Here is a 16,605-nt window from a genome sequence, read left to right on the forward strand (position 1 = left end):
AGCCTGCCTAGACAAGGCTCTGTCTGCAGCTTCAATGCACACTTAAATTACTAATTACATCGCCACAGAGGTTGGTGTTTCTCCAGAGACTAGAAAACGTCCCAGGCCTTTCTTTGATGGTGATAATATTGCAACTTATCATTGAGATTTAGCGTCTCTCGGGAACAAGTACAATATCCACGTACTTGCAAATGAAAACACTGTTCCCCTGCTTAGAATCAAGTAGGAGATTTTATGTTCAATTAAAACTGGCTGTGGTCTCAATTTAGACAGCAAACACTTAAGAACGCTAGAATTTAGCTTCGTTCATCTTGTTAAGGTTCTTAGCACCTGGTAAATGGTGAAAGTCAGTGTGACTTTCACAACTGCTAGCTTATTTCATCTTCCAGCAGAAGACATGTGTTTGGAAACAGAATTAAATCCATACATGAAGAAAGGGTTAAAGGGGACTAGCACAGGGCAAGAAGGAAGTGTGAAGCTCAGAGCATGGCATTCTGTTTTCTCGAGTACAAGTTCACCTTGTCAGCTGGGTGAAAGATACAGTGAAAACCACAGGGGTTTTCTGAGCCTCCACTGGGTTGACTCGGTTGCTGTTATTAAGATCAGCTAGAGAGACTAAGATGAAGCAGTCTATGCAAGGTCTAGCTAGGCTCCTTGGAGATACAAGCAGGTGTCGTGCCTTCCGGTCCCACCCTTCCTGCTGACTGGCCCCTCGAACATGAGGCTAGCCGGTCTCTTTTAGAAGGTAGTGAGATGAAATATTTGCATCATAGCATCATGTATTGTGTGTGTGTGTGTGTGTGTGTGTGTGTGTGTGTGTGTGTGTGTGNGAGAGAGAGAGAGAGAGAGAGAGAGAGAGAGAGAGAGAGAGAGAGAATGTGTGTTTGTGTTGGGGACTGAGAGGATAAAGGATAGAGATAAAAGATCCAGTGAAAGATGGTTTCTGAAAACTTTTTTCATTTCTGAAGTTGGGGGTGCAGATGTGAGTTAATTAGAGGGATCCACTCATGCAAAAAATTGTATTATTGCTCACCCTAATAGAGCTGTATAGAATCTTTTATAAGTTCACAGGCCTTAATGAAACTTGTCTCTTGCTTTTCTTAGTTTTACTACTATGCGTATAAGATGCTATAAAAACTCTGCTAATCACAGTGTTTTTGGTCTTCATTCCATTGTCTTTATCACATTATCAGCATAATTTTCAAAGTACAGTATGAAAGGTCCCATGGCAAGGATTATATAATTGGGAATGTTATCGGTTAACTATATGGTAGTTAGTCAGCAGAAATTATCCAACAACATACTACAAATCAGTTTTACAGCATCCATTGGGATGGCAGCCTCTCTAGAGACTCAATTAGATGTGTGCAGTTGTATACATTATTCATTAAGAAAGGTCAAAGGTGATCATTGGTCAAGACAGTTTAGGACTAAGGAAAACTTGGGGCCAGTAGATGTAAATTTGTAGTTAACTCTTTTTCTATTTCTTTGTTCTGCTCCTGACCTGTAAAATGTGTGTGTGTGTGTGTGTGTGTGTGTGTGTGTGTGATATGTTCTGCTATAGCCTCTGTGTTCCTGGTCTGCAGGGAGAGACAAGAAATCTATTCAGTAGCATGCATTGAGTACCCCTTTGTGTGATAAGCCAGCTACAGTCCTACAGACCAAGGCAAAGACAATAGGTGGACCAGGAAAGAATGTGCAATCTGCGTGTCTTCAGAAACTTTTTTGTCTTTATAATGTAGGCCCCATGCTTGGAAAAAAAAACTATTTAGTGGGCTGCTTTATGGCTTCAAAATGATGCCTTTTGAATCTCTTTCCAGAAATTACTTTCTTATTTTCATTTACCATAATTGTTCTAATCAAAGCTTAGGGGGAAATGTGATTACTGAATTTAAAGTTGGTTATTAAATGAGTATACATAAGAATCTAAATTAAAGATTTAGATTCTTATGTATACTTTAAGAGTGCTTTAAGAGTAAAAACTAAAACATTAGTGGCATAATAAAAAATTACTATTTTAAAGGATATTTTATAATCTAAAATTTCATTTTATATTATGTGAATAACAACAGTAAAGCTTGAAATGGTAATTTGAAGATAATGAAAGATCTAAAACTTCTCTATGAATAAAACTTGAAGTCACACAGTAAATTCGGAATGAGTTGTCAATACAGAGCAGTTAGGTGTCTATCGATGTACCTTCAGCCTTCTACTAACCAGAACATCTCACCAATGTTTATGATGCACGGTTATTGGTAAGAATCATTAGTAGAGGCTTTCCCATCCCAAGTGTTAGCGCATCTGTCTGTAAACATCTCCCCTGTTAACAGTTATTTCTTCTTACAGCTCTTCTGGTATCAGAAACAGACTTCACATAAAAACTCCTGGTTAGGATGTGAATTCTGAGAATGAAGGACACACATCTTTCCATATTTGTCTTGATATACCTTATTCCTTGAGTTAGTTATAGACTTAAGAGCTGTCATTCAATTAGGGCATAACAAAATCATACTGCAGTACTGTCTTAGTAGCATGAAATGTATCCACATCTATATACCCAGAGACAGTGAGGGAATGGCCACAGACACATCTATGAGAATCAGTGATTAATGGTTTTATTGGCTCTGAGGTATGTTTTCCTTTAGAACTGTTCTGTTTCCAGAAACTCTTGAGGAGACATTTGTTAGGTGGATAGAGATTGTATTAAACAGCTGGAGGGAAACAGTCATGATTTTGGGGCAAGAAAAACATTCAAAAGGTTTCTTACCTTGTGCCATGCCTCCCCTGTGGATTCTGTCTCTCAGAATAGAAATGAGAATCTCACCTTTATGGTTCCTCTTGCAGGTGTAAAGACTGACACTCAGGGGCAGACAAGGAAGCCATGTGAAGCCTGTGCAAGGCAGGAGTGAAAGGCATTAGAGTGTTAGGGGCCTGGTAGGGACACCAGGTGGTGTTGCTGCCCAGTGATGGCCCCTGTGGATCTCTCTGGAGTACCAGGAACAGCATCCAAACCTGCATTTCCAGGCCTTTCAGGTTCTATGAATTACTGACTATTTTAAAGGATTGTTCCTTTCTATTTAAAGTATATAATATATATTTATCTCAGGGTTTTTATTCCTATACAAACTTCATGACCAAGAAGCAAGTTGGTGAGGAAAGGATTTATTCAGCTTACATTTCCATATCCCTGCTCATCATCAGAGGAAGTCAGGACTGGAACTCAAGCTGGTCAGGAAGGAGAAAATGATGCAGAGGTCATGGAGGGATGTTCCTTACTGGCTTGCTTCTCCTGGTTTGCTCAGCTTGCTTTCTTATAGAACCTAGGACTATCAGTCTAGGGATGGCACCACCCACAAAGAGCCCTCCCATCCTTGATCACTGAGAAAATGCCTTACAGCTGGATCTCATGGAGGCATTCCCTCAACTGAAGCTCCTTTCTCTGTGATAACTCCAGCCTGTGTCAAGTTGACACACCAAACCAGCCAGTACTTTATCTATACCTATATAAAATGCACTATATAATGCATACATTATATATTTTATATGTACAGTATATATCTAAATGCATTTATGTATATATACATGTCTATCTATTTATAAATGGCTGAAACATGGTTTCTAAAAGGAGGTACAAGACTCAAGAAATGCAATCAGAAGACAGGGAATAATTTAACATTTGCATTAGATTCAGAATAAATGAAGGACTATTACTTCAGAGAGTATAACATCCATCATCTAAGTTCTTTCTCCTTTATTGGCCCTACAGCTTTATGAGAAATGCATGTGTATGTGTTTGAAGTTAGAGTGTGAGATTCAGAGGACGGAGGGCTGGAAGAATTAGAACCTGATTCTCATGTCCGTCCTTGGTCTTGTCCTGTTCCTCAATGCCTTGGACTGTACAGTCCCAGCAGCACTGAAAATTATTGTAAGGGTTGTATGTCAATTTTAAGGTTCTAAACACCAAACATCGGCAGATCCTTAAGTAACTGGACTGTTCCTTGTTCATATGTACTCCAATTAAATGTGGCTCCCATGGCTTTCATCAATATGCTTGACCACAAATAAAGTGGAACTGCTCAGTAACTCATTCTCTGTCTGCTAACCCTCTAGGACAGAAAGCCTGTCACAGAGGAACAGCATGGCGTGAAAACATTTCAGACACTTCTCGAGGAATAGAGATTCAAACATCAAAGAATTCCGTAAATGGTTGACCATAAAAATTACCTTGTTGATATTTCTGACCATTTTAAGAAGTTGAATTGGTTTGATTTCAATTCCGTTTTCACCATAAAAAATAATTGTCGGCAAATGCTCAGTACTGATTGAGAGCATAAATGATCTGAATCTTCTATCTGGCTGTTTAAGGGGTAATAGATGAAACCATTTACTGAGGGGGCTAACCAAATGGCTCAGTGGGTAAAGGCATTTGCCACCAAGGTTTACAACTTGTGTCTAACCTTCACAACCCACATGGAGAAAGGAGAGAACAGATTTCACAAACTGTTAAGCTGTTCTCTGACTTCCACGTGAGCCAAAACATGTGCACCAGTGCCCTCTTATTAACTAACTAATTAACTAACTAACTAACTAACTAACTAACTAACTAACTATATATATATATATATATATATATATATATATATATATATATATATATATATATGGATGTTTTTGTTTTTTGTTTTTACTTTACCATGTTAATTTTATCTAGAAATAGAAGAAACAAGTCAATGACTCTAAACATTTAATACTGTGCGGCTGCTGAGATTAAGTTAAAAGCAATGATTATCAATTTATGAGGCTTGGACAAAAACTTGTTGAATAACTGCAAGTTGATTTTTGAACGTAAGCTAGAGGGCAGCAGTGTACCGTTAAACAGACATTGCATGCAGAGGCTCAGCAGTCCTCCCAAAGCTTGATATTAAATGCAGAAGCAACCAAATCTTCAGTGAATGAAAATGGAAAAATGTATTAGGTATTCTAACACCATGAGACGTTTCCAGTAGTGTGACTTGCATTTGAATATATTTTGCTTAATGGATATTAAATGCATGCAAGAAGAGAGGAGACAGTAGCTCCAGAAGGGTTCATCACTGACACTTCAGGGCATATTCAAGAGATGTTCAGAAGGAACCACAGAAATATTAGTTGAATTATGTGATGTTTGATGTTAATCTAGGTTTCTTAAATACTATATGGATTTGCATTGGATCTGGAACAAATAGGTCTGAAAAGAACTAAGATTTTTTTTTTATTCCACCAATCTAAGAATGTTTTATCATTTAATATTTCACATTTAATGATCTGTGGAAAAGATGATAGAAAAACATGGCTGCAACTTTTCCTTAGCTGGAGCTTAATTTAAATGAATTATGTTATGAGCCCATAAAACATCATCAATATAAATTATACAAAATACCAAATTAAATTGATTATTTAAAGGTGCTAATTTTTCTTTCTCTGACCACTAGAAAAAATGTCTACAGGTATATTTTTTTGTGAAGGAAACTTAGTTATGTCAGAAGTGAAACATAATATACTGAAGTTAGATAGTGAGTAGCATTTGTATTCAACACATAGATAATTGTTTTAGAGAGACATTTGTATTCCAAGTATAGACACTTATTTTAGAGAGAGGTTTGTATGAAAGTTATTGAGGGATTGTTGCAAACCAGAAAACATATATGTCTCATAAAAGCTTTCAGCATAGCTGAGAGAAGAAAGTACACTTCTAAATGTCTATCGATGCAATGCAGAGCTTATACATTAGAGAAAACAGTGCAGAGGTGTCACTGATCAAATGACAGTAAGACCTTGTCTGGGTCTTAGCTTTCCTTGGCTCCACCCATATTTCCACTTTGGAGGGGTTCAGCCAGAGCCCATGACTGGCAGACTTGAAGAAAGGAAAAGTGGAGCTGTACCAGTCAGACCGTGCTACTTTCTCAGTTCCCACACAGGGGGCAGCCATCTTCCCTCTGCCTCACCATGTCGCGCAAGTCTACACAGCATCGAATCCCTCTGGGCCCCTCAGATGCCTTTCTCTATGCTGTGCCCCACTTCCGACGCTCTTGCCCATCTATGGGTTAACACACTGACATCTTTCTAATGTCACACATATATAGACACCTGTAGGAAAACAAAACGAAGGGCCAAAAGCTATGATTATTAACCTCATGCAACTGTATCCTTTCTTTTCTCTTTAAAAATGACCCTTGTGTGTGCAATCTGTTTCAACTCAGTCCAGCTTCTCACCTCAATCTATCTGTTTACTACTCATAGCTTGTCATCATGGACATTCTTGTTGCTTTCCTACTAATACAAACAACTATCCCCCTTACCCACAAAGCTAATAGTGAACATTCCCCTGCTGGTTCCTGGCTACAGCTCTGCCTGTGTATTTTACGACTAGTATACCAGCAGAATTGGACATCACTGGTTTCTGCCTCTTTGTTAAAATGGTTTTCTCTTGATTTGCAGGATCCTGGAGGGTTTAGGTTTTCTTTTCTTTTTGGCTGCTTCTTACATCCTTTTGGCTCTCTCTTTTTTTTTTTTTCCCTGAAATTTGATGTTGATTCTTGCTCAGGATGCTTCCTCTTAAAGTCGTTTTGTTTTTTTTTGTTGTTGTTTTTTTTTAAAATTCTTATATCTATGAATAACATTCATATTTAAGACTCTTGGTTAGACATGATAGAAATCAAACTTGATTAAATGTGTGGATTTTTCGCATTGTGTTGAAAAACCCTAGATCTTAGCTATGGGGATGAGACATGGATCCAAGAGCAGACTGAAGCATGGGAGGTAACCCTGCACGTGCTTTCTCCCTGTTTTTCTCTTTATGTCAGTATTACACTGTCTCTCATGTTGGAATATGTTGGTTCTGTTTGTTCCTTTCTCTGTATGATAGAGAGATGTGTGCTAAAACAGCAGCCCAAATATATATCCTTTATATTTACAAGGCATGTATATGAAGGCAACTCACCTCCTCTAAATCTCTTGGCTTAGCTTGGGTAATGGTCACACTTCTCTTCCATGTGGCTTTCCCTTCTACTGAAACATGAATAGTCCAGGCTTATGCGGTGAAGTGAAGAGCCAGGAGGTACCAATGGTAAGTCTTATATCTCGAGTTTCTCATGCCTGGCAGATGATTGCTGAGTTCATTACTCCAGGTTGTCCCTCCACTTGAATATTCTATAGGCTTCTTGAGCTCAACACAGCCAGTGTGTAACTCATGGCCTCTTTATTACTCTTTTCATAATAAAACATATCCATATTGATCCTCTTCTATTCCCTGCTTTAATTAGCCACCCCTTAGAATTCCCAGATGTCCTTAATCATCTGATGCCATCAATTATTGTTAAGTCTGGAAAGGATAGGGATGAATGTGTTCTTGTCTCTCTACATACTTAAGATGTACACACATCCCTCCCCATTCCGTTCCTTGCAGGCTCAGAGCTACTTCAATGCTTTAAGGCATGATGGACTGCTCAGTTTGAGCCATGTTCTCTATGCAGTTGGAAGCTGAAGTCATCTCCTGGGCAGTTGTACCTCACTTCACATACTATGACCTACATCAGGTCTGCTGTGATCTTGGCATACAATTAAGAACAAATGATCTTTTTATTTGAGCCACAATCCCTCCATCTATAAAGCAAATATGTCTTCTTGATCCTTATCAGCAAATCTGCTACAATAATTATTTTCCTTTCTTTTTCAAATTAAAAATACTTCACATAAAAGTCAGAATTTGCCTGGAAATTTCAAAGCCAGTATTGCTAGGAAGCTTCATAATTATGTTGTGCTATATTCCTTTGGACATTTCCTTCTAAAATGTGACACTACACGATAGTATGATCTACCTAACATTTCAAATGAAAAGTTTGATTTTAATTAAACTAATGGAAACTTAAACTTAAGCAGAGACTCGGAGGACTTTGGCTGAAATCTGCAGAGAGTATGTGAATTATATCCCTTATGTACAGTCTATCAAATTCTTCATATTATCAATACCATGCAACAATCAAAGATTTAACTGGTAAATTTACCTGACACAGGAGAGAGCCTTGTGGAGATGAAAGTAAAACCACTCCCCACATCAAGGACACTCATTTTTATGCTCATGCCCTTGTCAGGGAAGTCTTGTGTTGCGCAGACTGACCTAATAGCATATTTCTGTTCCTTTGATGAGAAGAAAGAGGTGTGTGTGTGTGTGTGTGTGTGTGTGTGTGCATGTTCTGTCTTTCCAGAGCCGTTCCTCAGCCTCACAGGTAACAGTGAAAAGGAAGGCATACTGAGCAAGCACGGCAGAGCAAGCGATCGCAGGAGCGGCATGAACGCCATGGAGCACAATGCTCAACGCAGTTCCGAGTAGCTTCTTATAGAAGCTTCAGCATCACCGCTACGTTCTTTAGACAGGCAAAGCCCCTGGCACAGATGCGTGCAATTTCACAAGTGTAGAGGCCAGTTCTTTGCTTGTTTAAGACTGAGAAGCCCTAGCAAGTCCTGCCCAACAGTTCACAGGGGCTTCCACAGGCTCAAACTGTAGGGAAAGAAAATCTCAAAGGCTCTGCTGGCTTCTAGAGATCTTTTCAGTGTGTCTAGTTTCTATTTCCCCTGGGACTTATCTCTGTTATTCTGAACTACTGCAGAAGCCAAACAGCTGGTCTAATATCCAGGATCTCTGCCGAAAGCAGGAGGAGAGTTGTTTTTTTTTTACACACTTTGAGAGAGTATGTTTGGGCAGTGCCGTTAGGTCTGCTGTGCTGACTATTTATCTGCTTTGCAGTCACAGCAGTCAAAATCCTGGACATGATGTGAATGGTCTCACTTCAGGATAAACTCCTCTGTGGAAAGCCGTTATGAAAAAGAGTATCTGATTGGATGCCTTCTGACTGATTTGGTTTGAAATATTTTTAAGAATAGAATTTTCAAAGGTTAAAGGTGGCAGAGAGGGTAAGCCACCTCTAACTGATCAAACGAGAGAATTGATTCCTGTAAGTTTGCTATCTGATATCGGCACTGTACCACACACACACACACACACACACAGTACATTTGTCTGTAGTAGATTTAGATCTACTATAAAACCCATATGCGAAGTCCAATTTGGAACAAAAGAAAGAAGTTTGTCATTAAGCCTATTGGAGAAGCCCAGTTGATAAGGTTTCTATAGTATGGACTTTGGAATTAGCTCCATTGGTCTGAGTCCCAGGAGTGCGCTTGACTATCTCTGAGACCCCAGGAAGGGTTTTTTAAAGACTGTCTAAGTTTACTTTCTGCATTAGTGGACCTAGGATCATACTCAAGCCAGGAAAGTTAAGGTTAGTCACTATGTGAAAAGCCACTTGACTAGTGCCTAGCATTTATGAAGTATGTATTACTTATTTTGTGACTAGGTAAACAATGTGGAGTCTCTTTGATTTGTCTATATGGTTTAAGCTTTCCCTAGTTGCAAGTTATGGTTTAAAAAAGACTTCCCTTTGGGACTGGTCATGGTGGGCAGAAGTCAGGAAAAGCAAGAGCTAGGACCAGTTGAAGGCCTTCAGTCAACCTTACATCATTTACACCTCAATGTTGCTCTCCTCCTTCGAGCTCATGAGATCTCTCTGCTTTAGTTACAACGCTTACTGCTTTAGACAGGATAAGAAAGTGGTTGTGTATGTAGGATGTGCAATTTAATTTTTTTTACACATATTTACTTATTACATGTCTTATTTATTTGTGTTTGCTTATCTGCACACATGTGCATATATGGAGGACAGAGGACACTTCATAGTTCTGTCTGCCAAGTAGGTTCTGGGAATCAAACTCAAGCTATCAACCTTAGTAGTAAACACCCAGCCCAGTACATGTGATTTATGAATAACTTTATTGCTTACAGTGTACCTCAGAAGCATCTTTGATTGTGAGAAAATAAAATGTTAATGAGATTTAAGCACTCTCTCAGACATCTTCATTTATAATTATGCACTGCATATATAAAAGAAGATGCCAGCATTCACATATAAAACTCTCAAGGATAATCTTTCATAGCATAGATTTTTATCTGCCTGTAAATTTAAAAGGAATCTTGCTACCATACCAAATCACAATGCATTTCCTAAACAACAGGGGAGACTGAAATCAGTTCACTCCTTTTCTTACTATTGCATACATTTTTATAATAAGTTGGAAGAGAAATATTCAGGATTAAAAGAAAGACATACTTGAATAATTTATCGAGAGAGTAAAAATGAAACTTATAGAAAAATTATGTTAGAACCTGACAATTTCTAAAAAGAGTTTATTAGGTTCCTAGAAAATGGGCTTCTAAATCATAACAGACTTATGATAACCTTTTAAATAAAAATATCTCTCAAAGAAGTATATCTATAATTAAATTTAGAATGAAAATACGGCATTAATAATGCTGTCCAGGGCAAACACAGAAGTGGATGCTCACAGCCAGCTATTGGATGGAACACAGGGTTGCCAATGGAGGAGCTAGAGAAAGTACCCAAGGACCTTAAGGGGGCTGCAACCCTGTAGGTGGAACAACAATATGAACTAACCAGTACCCCCTGAGCTTGTGTCTCTAGCTGCATATGNAGCAGAAGATGGCCTAATCNGCCATCANTGGGNAGAGAGGCCCCTTGGTCTTGCAAACTTTATATGACCCAGCACAAGGNAAGGCCNGGGCCAAGTANTGGGAGTGGGTGGGTAGGGGAGCAGAGGTGGGGGAGGGATATAGGAAACTTTCGGGATAGCATTTGAAATGTAAATAAAGAAAATAATAATAATAATAAAAAAAGAGAAAAAGAATAAAAAATAAATAAATAAATAAACAAACAACAAAAAAAATAATGCTGTCCAGAACCAGAATCCTGGCACATTTTATAATGTTAAGGCTTTGTCCAAATAATTTCAGATTTGAAAATGCTGTCAAAGTTGATATGTATTTTCTATTGAATATAATGGAAGCACCCCTAGAATAATAATATATTTTGTACTACCACACGTAGCCTTTTGTATCAAATAATGATGGATAGACTTTTCAAAATAGAAAACAAAAGTTAAAGTATTCACAAGCGTTCTTAAGGTAGTCATAAAAATCAGCCTATCCTAAAATGAATGAACCCTCGGAATGGTCACAGAAGTCTCCTCCTTAGAGCTGACATACTTACACTAACAACATTAGTGATTTTTGTTGAGGGAAAAATCTGCAACACACCTCAGAAGCTGGTACATGGTCTTCTAAGGGCCTTTTCTCATGACATCTTAGTACCAGCTTGCCATTGTCCATGGGCATTGTGAATGGATAACTAAGGCTACAGATGTGCTTCTGATGAGAAAGCAACAAGGAATTAATACAAATTTAAGTATGGGTACATAGTACTATCCACTGGAATACATTAAACCAGAGTTTTACATCAGGTGACACATTTTGTTTCATGCTACTGCTTGGTGAGTTAGAGTCTCACAGTGAATCTGCATGGGAACCTCTATATATCACACAGTAAATCAATAGTGTTTACAGCAGAATTACACGGTGAGCTCCTCCGTGCTTTACTCTAGATCAATGAAGACTCACTATGGGGTTTACCTTTTAGTGTCTATGAATTGTATGGTAAATCAGGAGTCTTTATAGACAATATACCTTTCATAGACAGTATCATTTCAGGGAAGACCCAGTCCCATTACCAAAATTCACTTCCGTTTTCTGTACTCAAAGTAGTCGTCAGAATGTCAAATATTAGAATCAAGTAGAGAAAAGTGAAAATTACTGGAAAGGTAAGACAATTCTATGAATCACAAGCTCATAACAAATTGAGGGCTAATAGAAGTGGCCCTGTAGTTAGGATTCAAGATGGTGGGAAATGTGTTCCTCAAGAATAAGATCGTTGTAGGAGAGAAGAAATGGAATGTTGGTTATCGGCAAATGTTCCCATTTTTCAATTAGGACAAATATTCTTCCGGGCCTCAGAGAGTTGCTCAGTCTCATCAACTTTATTTAAAACAGGACTTGGAATGTGGCCTCAGGAAGGGAGAATTTTGGAATATTTTACCAACCTTGAAGCATTTAAGAAAGAAGTCGCCTTCCTATGCTATATTACTGACATCCCATCTCTGTAGGGCAAGCTCATACGGATTGCAGTCTGTTATATGGACAGGAAATTTTATGGATGAATTTTGATTTTAAAGCAGTTTACGTAGGAGATAATGAAGTGATTAGGCTTTTCAGACTGGAGCTGATGGCTTTGAGTATACAGAATCAACTGCCTCTCTGTGATCAAGGGACCAACTTTATCATGCTTTTATTTTAAGAATATATATGACCCTAGAGGTGATCTGTCTCACTCAGAACTGAGTGATTGACAAACCTAAAACTCTCTTAGATCTGCTAATTCCTAGATCATTCTTTTTAAAAAGTTCAATACACACACACACACACACACATACAAATCTATCTTATACTACAGCATTTTCCTGCTACCTGATATTTAAATAGAATTTTTGTCCTGCCACTGGAACTTGTAAAATATTTTTACCCTTGAATCTGCTCTTTTATTTGCATTTTGCGGTTTGACAGTCCTGTTGGTTTTCTGCCTAGAGGAATTTTGAATTAAATTGCCTTTTAGGTTCTAAATTTGTTTTAAAACTCACTTTGAATTGGCTCATAAAACCGAGCCTGTCCTGCTTCAGTTTGAGCCCATCCTCAGATTTAAATTGACTTAGACATAAGCTGGAGATAATTCTCAATTTTTCTCTGCGTTCCAATTGCCAGACTGTCACTATCCTATTTTATGTTCTTATGACGGAAACCGAAGACAGCACTGCAACCCTTGAGGGGATCTCAGAGCACCTTGGCCCAGGTTCAGACACATTCAGAGGAGAAATTTCAGGAGTGAGGGTAGGTTTTACACAAAAAGTGTATTCAAACTATTCCAGAAAAGAAGAACTGCCAGGAGGTACTGGTGACACAGGACCCTTCCTTGCGTTATCACCTCATTAGTTCGGATTGCCTGACCCTGGATGTTCTCTGCTGTCAGGGCGAGCTGCTGGCTTTCCATTTCTCTCAGGAAACTGAATCATCCTCACTCCACTGACAATGCCCTTTGGGAACTTAAGGAATAGCACGGTTGGATGTAAACACGTCACATCCAGTTCTGGTACTTTTACTTCTAATCTTCAGTAACACTGGAGAGTTTTTCTATGGTATGTCTAGTCTCACACAGGAAACAACAACAACAATAAACAACAAAAAACCCAAGCAGTTATTAGGAGCCTAGGGCTCTAAGTAATTCTGCCTTCCATTCTTTCATCCATTTTTTTCCTGAAATATATAAAAGAATAAAAAAGATATATTGGAAATGGAGTCTTGCTGTCTTGCCTACACTAGCTTTAAAAATCGCAAACCTTAGAGTAGCTTCTTTAGTTTCTTGTATAGCTGAGTTTACAGAGTAGGTCACTGCTTTAGGAAGGAGCAAAATATTAAGCAAGGCTTTTAATGAAGAGTATATAAACTCTATGCTTCTTAGGGTTTGTATGTGATGTGTGAAAGTTACAAAGAGACAGTCACAGAGTTAGAGAGATGGCTCAGCAGTTAAGAGTGTTCACTACCTTTCGAAGGGACTGGAGTTCACTTCCCAACACACACACATTGTAACTCTAGTTCTAGCGGAATCTGATGCCTCTAGTCTTCGAGGGCACTTCTGCTTTGAAAATCCCACAAGCTTCAGTCTCTTTAAAATATCTGAAGTCTCTTTAAGGTTCAAATCTCCCTAAAATTTGAAAGACTTTTAAACTAGGGGCTCCTGTAAAATAAAATATAAATTACATATTTATTTCAAAGAGGAAGAGCAAGGGCACAGTTACAGTCAGAATAGAGCAAAGCCAAAGTCCAACCATGTAAAGACTTATGGGACTCATGATCTCCAATGGGTTTGGAAAAGCTTCTCTCTGGCTCTGCCTCGCACAACATGCACAGCACATCAGGCTGGCTCTACTCCACAGCTGCGCCTGTATTGGCTACACATTCTGTCATACTACATCTCCAAAATTCTGCGGTCTGCAATGCGACAGGTCTGCACCTTTCCCAATAACTTCTTCTGAGCTCTCTTTGGGGACTCTAGCTCTTCTACAAGCCTCAATTTTCTCCCATGATATCTTTAATCCTGGGCTTCACTGTAACTGAGGCTGCACCTTCACCAAGGGCCTTGCCGGGCTCCAAGCCTCAGCTGTTCTCCATGACTCCTTCATGCCTTTAAATCCAGCACCACCTGGGAAACTCTTACACATTACCAAGTTTATCTGGCAGCAAATGCACATACAGCCTGAATCCCATCTGGATCACAGCTTCTGCGTGCCAAACCTGAGGAAACCCTTTTCAAAAAGCTTGCGGAACAAATAGTAACATCCTGCTTTTACCTCTGTGGCTGAGCCAGCTGGCTATCTGGTCTTCAAAGTGAAGGCAGAGGTGGGGAGAGGCAGTCTGAGATGAAGCAGGACGCCAGCAGAGAAGCTGTGAACTCTCAGGAGCTAGCATGATGGATCCCACAGCCTAACTGAGGTCGACCTACTGAACTAGAAATGGCAGCCATAGACCCTAAACGGGACGCGCTGGGATTGGCTGCTGCTGGTATTGTTTCAAAGGAGACTCTCCTGTGATTGGCTAGCAGAGTCAAATGGGAACTAGAGGTGGAAAAGGGAAGTTCAATGAAGTTGTTACCCAGGCAACAGAGCAACGAACAGTGAGTGGCAGTTTATCTTAGGCTCCTAGGCTGTGACCAGAGCACTGACCAAGCACCTGGGATCCAATTCAGACCTTCCACATTTAGCAAGCACTCTGCCCTTGAGCTACACCTTTATCTATATTTGAATATGGAATCGGAAAATGCCAAAGCTGAGAATGCGGAAATAGGGAATTTGGAAGCAAACAGCAAGGAAGGTAAAAATATGCAATATGAGACATTTTCTTCTGCCTGGGCCCTTCAAGCACTATCCAATCTCCTGAATCCTGAAGAAGAGGATGGTTTTGAGTTTGAACAGGGACAATGTTCATTTACTATTGGAGCCATGGGCCCTGGGAACATTGGACCGCCTAAAGCAAAAGAGTCCAAAGCCATTCCTGAACCCAGGAGTGATGAAAGTGAGAACATCTGGAATCCAGAAGAGGTTCCAGAAGGAGCAGAGCATGATGATATATGGGATGTTCGTGAAATCCCAGATTATGAGATTGTATTCCAACAAACTGTGGGAACTGAGGACGTATACCTAGGATTAACAAGAAAGGATCCTTCAACAGCATGCTGCCAGGAGCTGGTGGTGAAAATTAAACTGCCCAATACAAACCCTTCTGAAATTCAAATTGATATCCAAGAAATGCTCCTTGATCTTCGCACTCCTAAAAAGAAGCTGTTAGTAAACTTTCCCCAGCCTGTGGAACGGAACAGTGCTAAAGCATCCTATATCTGGGAAGCTGAAACACTTGAAGTCAGGATGACTGTCCAAAGGGATATGGATTTTAATATTTCCTGAAACTGCATGAATAAGAAGAGAGAGAAAAAAATCGTGACAAGAACATTTTTTTTTTTTAACCTTTGAATACTGGTTACGTTCTCTTTTTTTCCCCCTGACATATTTTAGAAAGGTTCAGATTTTTAGTGGTGTTTTCATCAAATACAGTCAATTCTATTACTGTTATGATATATGGTTGTTTCGTACAATAAGGTGCTGTTCCATTTTTATAGTGAGCTGAATAAAATATTTTCAAGTTAACCATCTATATTATTACATGGTCAATCTCACAGCAGAGCTATGACCATGAAATAAGTGATTCACTTAAATCAGCAGTCTGAAGATCTTCAGCTAATTAAACTACCAAAAAATCTGCTACATAAGGATTTGTTATTATTATCACCAGAAAAATTCAATTGGTTGCTTTTTCATTGATTTTAACAAATAATTTAGAATGTTTTCAATCTAGGGCTTCATTATTGTTCTGGAACATATAAGTAAGAAAGGACTATAAATAATTTGCTGTGTCCTGTGAGACACATGTTTACTTGAAAAAGTAGTATTTATAGATATATTTGTAGATTCATTTTTCTCTTGTTTTTATCTTTTTAATTAGACATTCTTATTTTTATTAATTTTCCCAGTGTTCCTTGAATTTTCTGTACTATTGAATGAGTTTATTTCATTACTATTTATTAAAAAGTTATATTTTAAGAAATGATGCTTAAAATCAGTTTAAAATACCAATTAGGATAAATGGAAGAAATTCAGGTACGGTTTTCTCCTGTATTTCTGTTTCATGTACTTAGATATTTTGATTAGGTGAAGACAGGCCACTGAGGCATTCAAACCAGATATGGAAATTACATAAAGTCACATGATGACTCCTCTACATTGCCATCCAGAGACAGAACAAGGGACAGAGAGGTGAACCAGGAGATAAAAAATGAAATGGTCAGATGGGTTGTTCCCATCACTAAGGTCGTGGTTCTCAACACCGGCTACACATGTGGTTACCCAGGGAGCTTTTAAAAAAGTGCTGAGGCTCAGGTCCCACTCCAGACATCCTGAAGGGATTGATCTGGGCCAGTGTCTGCACAAGACCAGGGTTTT

At 38.8% G+C, this 16,605-nt stretch overlaps 1 protein-coding gene and 1 long non-coding RNA gene across 2 annotated transcripts in view; one reads left to right on the forward strand and one right to left on the reverse strand.

Moving 5' to 3' along the window:
- Positions 1 to 14,531, reverse strand: part of LOC110322472 — a 16,854-nt gene extending 2,323 nt beyond the window's left edge. The window contains exon 1 of the long non-coding RNA XR_002380569.1: positions 14,404 to 14,531. This is a non-coding gene — a long non-coding RNA (uncharacterized LOC110322472). The remainder of the gene's footprint in view (positions 1 to 14,403) is intronic.
- Positions 14,532 to 14,764: 233 nt separating this feature from the next.
- Positions 14,765 to 16,198, forward strand: LOC110322659 (protein PIH1D3). Its single transcript, XM_021199371.1, has one exon. The coding sequence runs from the start codon at positions 14,857 to 14,859 to the stop codon at positions 15,511 to 15,513; it is 657 nt and encodes a 218-aa protein (XP_021055030.1). The 5' UTR covers positions 14,765 to 14,856; the 3' UTR covers positions 15,514 to 16,198.
- The last annotated feature ends 407 nt before the right edge of the window (positions 16,199 to 16,605 follow it).

Source organism: Mus pahari, chromosome 5 (genome assembly GCF_900095145.1).
Source record: "Mus pahari chromosome 5, PAHARI_EIJ_v1.1, whole genome shotgun sequence".
Lineage (NCBI taxonomy): Eukaryota > Metazoa > Chordata > Mammalia > Rodentia > Muridae > Mus > Mus pahari.